The 9833-nt window shown below is 42.6% G+C and overlaps 1 protein-coding gene across 1 annotated transcript; it reads right to left on the minus strand.

Moving 5' to 3' along the window:
* Window positions 1-5: 5 nt before the first annotated feature.
* On the minus strand, window positions 6-4305 carry LOC109471655 (B-cell receptor CD22-like). The gene is given in 6 exon segments (XM_019770993.1): window positions 6-211; window positions 643-846; window positions 849-935; window positions 1424-1559; window positions 1859-2049; window positions 4115-4305. Coding segments are annotated over 6 exon segments (882 nt in total). The 5' UTR covers window positions 4203-4305; the 3' UTR covers window positions 6-35.
* Between the last annotated feature and the right edge of the window lie 5528 nt (window positions 4306-9833).

Consider the following 9833-nt stretch of genomic DNA (forward strand, 5'->3'; position numbering starts at 1 on the left):
GGTTCCGACAGCGTCAGGCTGGATAGACCTCAGCCTCAGTGTGCCGGCGATCTGGTCCACGTCTGTGTTGGTGGGAGGGTTCCGTTGACTCTGGTCCAGGTGTAGGTGGCAGGAGGGTTGGCGGTGTCCACAGCACAGCTGAGGGTGACAGTGTTCCACTGCACAACCTTGTCTGCTGGGTCCCTTGTGATGGTGGCAGAACTAGGACCATCTGGTTGGAACAGGAATTCAACATAGAATAAAGACATGCTAAAAAAGATTTCATTCCTGGTACTCTGGGTAGTACAAGTACAGTCTTAAATTTCAGATGGAGACAACAAATCAGTTGTCTGAAAATGAGATGGTTTTCAGCTGAATACTTTGTAAAGCAAATACATAATGTCTACCTTGACATGGTCTAGCCAACAAAATACTACTGTTTATTCTTATTCAAACACCTCCAAAAATATGGTGAGCAGTCCTCTAACTTTACCCTGCTACATAAAGTAACCCACCACCACAGTGTCTTCTACCAGTTACCATGGTGACAGACGTCAGGTGCATATCATTGATTTGTTTGGAGCAGAAATAGAAAGAAACTGAGCAAAAACAATATGTCTTGCTTCTGCCAAGGTAAACATAATGATGGAATGGTAGACTTACACTGGACCTGAACGTCGACACTGTTGGTGAGTGCTGTAGGGTTGTCTCCAGGCAGCTGCGGGACTCCGTTGTCAGCTGTGCAGGTGTACTGGCCTGCCGCGCTCCTCTGGATGTTGGTGATGGTCAGGGCTCCTGTGTTTGGATCCTGTGCGGCATCGGCAGGCAGGTTGTCACCTGTCCAGGTGTAGGTAGGTGCGGGGATGCACCTGACTGACAAGTGAGCACCACCTGAGCGTCACCTTCCATAGCTATCAGGCCAGGGGTAGCAGTGACTGTCGTGTCCTCTGGAGCATCTAAACAAGGAAGCAAAAGTCAATCAGGCCACACCAATTTAAATTGTTAGTTCTTGGACGTTATAAAAACAATTTGAAGCGACAGGGCAAAAATATACCTGGGCATCCTCAGATAGCCCCGGAAGCTATGACAAAATCCCTAATGTCAACATACCAGGCTGCTTTGATAATTCAAACAATACTTTTTGAACGTTTTATCACACCACCATATTGATAGATGAAAAATTGTAACAACTAAGAAGACAAGGAGCTTTCTATAACTGGAACCAAAACATGAGCATTTTGGAGCTGTTTTTTTTTCAAATCAGAAAAGAATCCAAGAACCAATTGATTAAATTGGTGTGGTCTTACTCCCAAAACTTACCAAAATAAGAGATGCTGAAGAAACATTTCACATATCAATTTCAACCAGTATACATTTCCACATACAAATATGACATGCATTTATATTTTCAATTTCAACTCATTGTAACAAAACATAGACTTACACTGCACGATCAGGGTCCTCTCTTTGCTGTCTGACGTTCCATCGCTGAAGGTGGTAGAGAGCTGGTACTGTCCTGCATCGTCCTTGGTCACGCTGAAAAGTTTCAAGCTGGCCTGCCCAACAGGTTCCACCCTGCCCTGGAGCTGGACATTACCACATAGGATTGTTAAGTCCTGTTCACAGGGGATTTCAAATCAATGTCAATCGAGGCCCATTTTTGAACTTGACCCTGGTCTTCCCAAGGGTAACCTGAGTGCCAAAAACCATTAATATCGAACTACGCCTTCAAGAGTTACACTGAATAGTCTCTCACACTAAGTGATTTCATAGCCTTCTCGACAAAGGCAATAATTGGACGTGTGAATTTCATGGATTTGCTGAAAGAAACTTGCTGTGATCCAATGGGCGCAATCTAATGCATGTTAGCCATACTTACTCGCCAAGCAGCAAAGACGTTAAAGGATCCATTGTTGACCTTGTTGGCAATCCCGCTTGATGGCATCTTTATCCAGACCTCAAACCGCACGGTGACACCAGGCGCGGTTGTATACCCATACTCCAGAATAGAGTCGTCACCGAGGTTGGTTCGAGTGATGCCATCATCAGGAAGGGTGATCGCATTTTGAGCTGGAAAAGACAAAGATTCGGTCAGCCACAACTGTCTACATCCCACATGCTGGCTAATTAACATCTTGCTCAGTATAAATTCACCTCTACATGTCTGTAGCATGAAAGGACATATTATGCCTTTACAAATCAGAATTAAAAAAGTATGGACCATGTTGAAACTGTGTAGAAAACACTGTAATCATATCATTTTGTATGTCATGGGTGGTTTCTAGTCAAGAATACGAGAAAAAATCCACATGCAACTATAAACTAAGTACATGTACTACAGAAATCCCTGCAGAAGTCCTACCTGCACTAATGGGTGACATTATAAAAATCTTGAACATTGTACCTCACAGGTTTGTTTGTTGACATCCCAAATTATGAACTGCTAAGCACAAAGAAACATAACATGTATTTGTACCCTTTGGTGAGAGGACATTTTTGCTACCAGGCTGCCCTTCCAACAGAAATGTTTCCATGTGAGACCACAAAACACGACCCAGACATTCCCTAGGGATTAGGGCTGTCAGGGAATACTCAATGCAGATTCTTTATTGACACAACAAAAAAGTACAGAGACTTTTGTATGGTCTTCTACAACTTAACTAAAGATCTAACAAAGCTAAATACATGTGTGGATAACGTCATCTCACGTACAGAGTATATGTATGATGTAACAATAAAGGTTAACTATTCTCTAACATGTGTTCCCTAAGATCGAAACATTCTTTAATGTATTTTCCTATTTGAACACTGTATTGGTTATCTCCCATGAGAATGTAGTTGCATTTATCTATAGGATCTAACGTATTGAAATCAATTGAACAAGCGGAAAGAAAGGTGAACAGCAATAAGCGCTTATCATTGTATAGTGTACAGTCCATTATGAAATACTAACAGGATATGTGTAGCTGGGGTCACCACTTAGGTCAGGTACACAACTGACATAAATGGCATCAACAAGGGTGCTATATTACAGGACCCAACCATACACTCTCAAATCATGGGACTGGACAGGGACCCATGAAAAATATAAACCTACATGAATGAGGAGGTGTAGCATTATAGTGGAAAGCTTTGCTCTTTGTGCCATGAAAAGGTTCTTGTCATATTTTAGCTAGGTGCAAAAACACCAAGATTAAAATTACTTACAAAAAGAAAAAAAAACGTTTCTAGGTACTGGATCTCGCAGTATCCGTGGGAAAATTCTCCCTTATCTGTATCATGTCATGCACACAAAAATCCTCAGGGCAAGACCATTGTTTACTCTCTAATTTCATGCCTACTTTCTCATGGTGGATTTGCTGAGGTAGAAAAGCACATATGTCCCCCCATGTATTTGCAACATCCAAGGCCGTGTTCATGTGAAGTCACCCAAACAGCGATTCGGGTAACTCACATTCCTCACATCTGGTCCACGTGCCATACATTCCTTGCAAACCGTTACCTGGGAGTTCGGCAGTGTTCGGCAGGCCATTTTCGGCTATGCATATATGTGTGACATGGGCTTGAGGCTTTGACCTCCACGAACCCGGAAGTATGATGTCAAATCCCGAGTTATCCGACATCGAAGTTGGCGCGGGCACATTTAGCCCCCCCCCCCAGTCTATATAGGGTTAAAATAGCCCAGTGTCTCGTCTAGTTATGTAGAACACCTGTATATTGTCATGTTACACATGTTCCTTTCGAATCCCGGCTGATGTCGCTCACCCGACATGCACGCTACTGTTTAGGGTCGCAGTCCTTCGGACGGGACGTTAACCGTGGTCCACTGTTGATTGTGCTAGTCGAAAAGAGCTAGGGGAATTTCCCCGGTACAATGAACCTGTAAATACTGTACATAGCGTCTGTCTTCTCTGTCACAACCAGTGGAAGATTAGCTCTTCAATGAGCTAAACTGGTTACAGCATTTTCACTTTCACTTTCATACTACTGGTAGTTCTCTTTGAAACAATATATTGATATAACGTGTGAAACTTATGTACGAAACGTATCAATGAATGAAGCACACGTTTTGCCATAAGTGTCGTATAATACGTATACGTGGCGCCTTGACCCCAAAACATTACGAAGATCGTACCTGTCGTAACCGCTAGGAAAAACCCTACTTCCAGCACAAATGCAGACAGTCGCCCGCTCGTATTCCGTATGTACAGCTGCCCAGCCATGTCGTGGCGGCACACACACACAGACGTAAGACTTTACAGAATCAAACAAACACTGTCGCGTTTGAGACGGACTAAAATTACTCTTAGTGTCCGATGTATACCTAGAACGCACCCACGTTTCCTTGTTCCTGTTTCGTGGTACTAGCTCACTTCCGGGCTAGTATTACTAGTAGTAACATCCGCCGTACTTCTTATTACTCCACACCGGCCAACCAGAACAAACCTAATCCTCTGAACCATGACCTATTACTGTAGCCTGGCATCCAGGCTTATCGTGGTTGGGGCATAGTAGTTAGGGCATAGTAGTTAGGGCAGGCGGTGTCTTCGGGTAGGGATGGTATGCCAGGGGGCTTGATTTGCCCCAACACTTCGTGGTAGGGCTAATCAATCTCCCAGCGTGAAATACACACCGGGGAACCTAGCTGAGGCGGGCGGGATAGAGCTCCTGCAGCCCCGAGGAAAAACCGCCCCTGCCACGTAAGACTGGATACCAGCCTACCGTTACCTGGGAGTTCGGCAGTGTTCAGGAGACCATATTTGGCTATGTGTGACATGGGCTTGAGACTTTGACCTCCGCGAACCCGGAAGTATGATGTCACAAATCCCGAGTTAGTTGCAAGTCAAGTCAAAGTGTATTGCACAACGATTGTAACAGGTACAATGTATGGCAGTTAATAACTAGAGTTCCACGATCTCATACCTTTGCCAAATGATGTTAGCTTTTATGAATAAGAACTTATATACAATGTATTAATCCCCCTGATTATGCAAATAGGATCCGCAAATGCATGAATTATATCTGTTGAACATAATCTCCACCAACAGTCTTATTTTAACAAAGAATGTCATTATAGCATTTCCTCATATATTATGCAAATGAGGTCCTTATTTGAATAAGTTATGTTAAAGTATGTTCACCTTCACTAAACTTCAAACACACCAAGTATAAAATTCCAGGCAGTTACCACTATGCAATTATAACATTTTCTCATTAATTATGCAAATTAAGTCTTCATTTGCATAATCGATATCTGCCTGTGTTTCTCTCGTTGTTAATAACATATGTCGCAAGCTTGAACATCCTATCATGGAATGCAGCTGATTAATAGAATTTCCTCATTAATTATGCAAATTACATCCATATTTGCATAATTGTAATATCATTATGTCAAGCATTACTCAAGCTACCTACATACCAAAAATCATGATGACCCATCAATCGGTTCTTGAGTTATCCTCCTTTAAACATTTGTCCTTTAAACCCCCCTGCAGTTCTAGAGCAAGCAACTAGGGGGCCCAAACTCACGTCACTTCTTCCCCAGCACAAGAGCTACCTGTCATCCAAATTTCGTCACCCTAGCTTGTCTAGATCATGAGATATCAAAATGGGAAGTTCAGCTGCAGTACCATGACAAGCCGCCAGGGGGCCCAAAATCTAATCAGTTCGAGCTCTCATCAAGACCTACCCACCTACCAAATATCAAGATAATCCATCTAAGCTTTCTCGAATTATGCTGTTGACACACAGACACACAGACACACGGACATGAAAAAATAACCTTCTCCAATTCTTGGCGAAGGTAATAAGATTACCAGCTGGTATGAGTCTATTAAGATATACATGTAGCTATATACTATTAGGCCAACGTTAACGGGTATCATGTCTGGCAAAATGTTGAATAGAACTAACTAACTAAGAGCTAGTACACCTCTACACGTATGTTCTAAGCTACGCTATACTGTATTCCTGAAGAGTACAATGAGGAGTTGTATATTTTTATTTTATTACATACTATGCAGGTTCTGTGAGGACTATACAGAGTGTCGACTAAATTACTGACTGTTACAATTCTACATGTCATGACACGGCACATTTATACCTACCCTGGGAGCCAGACTAGTATCGGGCCGTTAGCCGTTTTTTTTTCGGCAGCCAACAGCCCTTCGCTCGCCTATCTATTACGGCTAATGAGGAATAAATGAGGAATAATGGTAGCAAAAATGTTAATCATACTATAAGTCAAAAACGTTGTTTACGCAAATTACGCAAACTATTTCTAGTATCGCTAAATTAAAAAATCGATTAGCGGAGAAAACGTGGATAACTTACACAATCACACAAACGCTAAGACGCTTATAGTAAATACCTCCATGAAAAATGGAGGTATTGTTTTTGGCGCGTCTGTCTGTGTGTCTGTCTGTGTGTCTGTCTGTGTGTTTCCGCACATTTGTAGTCAGCATAACTTAATAACGCCTTTATGGATTGTGATGATATTTGGTATGCTGGCAAGTCTTAGGAAGACGAAGGTCAAGGTCAAATATGGGCCTCCTGGTGGATGTCCTTGGTACTGCAGCAGAACTTCCAGTTTTTGTATCTTTTGTCCTGAACATGCTATGGTCTTGATGTTCTGGTGACAGATTGCTTTTACTGTCAGGAATAAGTGGTGTGAGTTTGGTCCCCCTAGCAGCTTGTTTTGGAACTCCAGGGCACTTTCTGGCGAAATGTTTAAAAGGCAATAAGTCCAGATAGGAACAACGTATTTTCATCATTTTTGGTAAGTAGATAGCTGAGAGAGATGTACATAATAAAATGATGCAAATGAGCACTTTATGTGCATAATTAATGAGGAAATTCTATAATTACAGTGTTTTACATTATAGTACGTTCATACATGTAATGTATGTAACCTATGGCAGTCGAACATCAACAGATACTAATTATGCAAATGATGACCTAATTTACATAATTTATGCAAAAGTTCTATGATTTCTTAATGGTCAATAATGGGAATGTCATACTTGGGATATCTGTAAGTTAATCAAAAGTTAACATAAATCACGATGCATATATCATGTTAATGCGGAGGTAATTGGCATAATTAAAGAGGAAATTTACTTTTACATATCAAGCCCATATTTCATGGAGGTATGATATCTCGGAATTCTTGTTTGGATTGTGATGATACTTGGTATGCTGGTAAGTCTTAGGAAGACAAAAATCAAGGTTAAATATGGGCCTCCTAGTGGCTGACCTTGGTACTGCAGTGATACACAGCTATATTACAAGAGAAGGGGGAGCTGAAACGAAGGAGAAACCATTCTGATTTGCCTCCCAAGCAGGAGAAATTCTAAGCCTTACCTTCATATGTCAGGCACAGTTGTGAGGTCTATATCTCCCAGCATCGTTTCTAGCCTGGACTAGTACTTCAGCTTGGTATCTCCAATCGCTGTGACGCCGGCGCCTTTTTTTATTTTTTATTTTATTTCTGTAAGACTAGTCTCGGCGAGGTCTGCACAGCCTGAAGCAGGCAGGGACACTCAGCCTCCTCTTCAGACTCTTCCACATCCTTCGGCAGAGTCCGATTTTTGGGACCGGTTCCGCATCGATGATTGTCGTCGTGCTGGTTCTGCGTGCCGTGACCGCCTGTTGGCTTTCCTCCCTCGCGGGCATCACACAGCTGGGGAGGGTGTCGGCCTGGGGGACAATTCCAGTACCTTCCTCCGTAGTATCATTCAGCACCGATGTTTGCCGGTCGCCACACTTAAATTTCACCGACATTGTTTCGCGCACGCCTTTCCTGGTATGTAAACTCAGGACCTCCGAACTGGAGGATTTTACAACGTGTACATCATGTACTCGCGAAGACATTTCAGTCACTTCGTTTTCCATTTTGGATAAACTTTTGCGAACTGACAAGCTCAGATCGAACTAGTACGTGTTTATTGGACGAGAGCTTCACACGTATGGTTGTACACCTCTTTGTTCCGTCATAATGCCCGCCGCCCAAGACGCGACGAGGAACAATGACACGCGTTCCAGAACATGCGCAGATGCGCCGTCGAATCGCCGCATGCCGCGAGATCCGCTGTAGTGATCCGACGAATGGCAAATATTTTAGATTCATTTTTGATGAACAGGCGTTACCAGTTTTTTTTTAACAATTCCAAGCAACGCGTTTTTTCTCCTTATAGTTTATATATATATATTCCAACATGTACAATGTAATCACAAGACGTGGTGACGGCACACTCAAGTTTTTTCAACCTATATTAATGCCGCCACCAACATGGGACAATACAATACTCATTTTCACCTGAGCGAAGTGAGGGATGTCGTGTAAAGTGCCTTTCCCAAGAGAAGGGCACAAGATCGGTGGCATGTCAGGACTCGAACCCGGGACCTCTTGGTGTCGACTCGAGCACTCTGCCGCTGCACGACCCCAGAACAGATTGACCAATCAGACGGCGGCATTATATTGTCCTAAAATTGTCGAGCGAGGGCCATTACATTTTAAACTTCAAATTGGCCAATGACGACGGGGCGGCGTTGTTCTAACTTGGCGGTGGCGGTGTCATAGCGCGCTTGGGGGTATGTAAGACAATATATCGATAATGTCGATATATCGTTGATATATATACGATGGACGAACATCACATATCGATATCGTCGATACAAAGACACGAAATAAACAGAATAGGGTAAAATGCATTTTCTTGGAGTGGGAGTTCACTCTACAGTTTTAAACTGCTGGCGCGTCTTGTCCGTGCAGTAGCTTACAGTACTAGTATATCGACGTGACATGAGAGACACCTAGCGGCGTGTCACTATAATAACAGACAGACGACAATTCCCTTTCTTCCGTGAAAAAAATGATTTTCTTGTTATTTAACATATAGTTGGACTTGTTTTTCTGAATTTATGCTAGAAAGTACACGTAGTAAGAAAATTAATCAAGAATTTAGTCCTCAAATGTTTGTTTGGACTTATAAAGATGAAATTTGTGCCCCGGAAGCATGCATGCACCTGTTACAGCACAAGACGAGATATATCACGTTAATACTAGCAAAAAGACGAAAGTGTATAAAAATATGGAACGCTTCACGAATTTGCGTGTCATCTTTGCGCCTGATTTGACCCGATCTTCTCTTCAATTTTAGGACTTTTCGACCAATCAGTAAGCGAGCTGGTCCTAACATTTGACCCAGTCCACCAATCAGACAGCTGGATGGTCCTAAAATTGGTCCTAAAATATAACCAATCAGCTTGCGAGAAAGTTGTGACGTGACGTTGCATGAGAACTTTCGAGGGAGTTGAGGTCCGCCATTGTTTGAGGAAGCTGACTGTAGAGGAGCGATCCTACTGTCGTTTTTCTGCTGTTTTCTTCACGACAGCTGTTTCATCCTCCGTGAAAGGTTAGTGGAGACATATCTTTAGCTGTTAATGTAATTTTTGGCACTGGATGGTTGTTTATTGATGTTGTTTTGGACCGTTATTTGGACGGATACTGCACGTACTGCACGGTAAGCCGGGTGATGCACGCCGATGTATTTAGCGTGATTTCTGGCTGTTTTGACATTTATTCACCCGTGTATCGGGAAAAACTTTACAGTACATCATTTTTTGTATCAGCCTTGCATGACTCTCTGTGGGGAATTCTAGTCTGGATGTTTATTTTGTGCTTTATCGGAGTGTAACGACCGACTCCAAGCAGATGTTACGGGGACCTGAGCACATGGCACCGCTAAAAATTAACAAGGATTTCTATCCTTAATTTCGCTCTGAAATGCACCCATTCAGCTGCTTTTGCTTTCGAAAGATGTTGAGTGAATCTGATCATGTTTCGTGTATTT

This window comes from Branchiostoma belcheri, unplaced genomic scaffold (assembly GCF_001625305.1).
Source record: "Branchiostoma belcheri isolate BF01 breed outbred unplaced genomic scaffold, Haploidv18h27 scaffold251, whole genome shotgun sequence".
Lineage (NCBI taxonomy): Eukaryota > Metazoa > Chordata > Leptocardii > Amphioxiformes > Branchiostomatidae > Branchiostoma > Branchiostoma belcheri.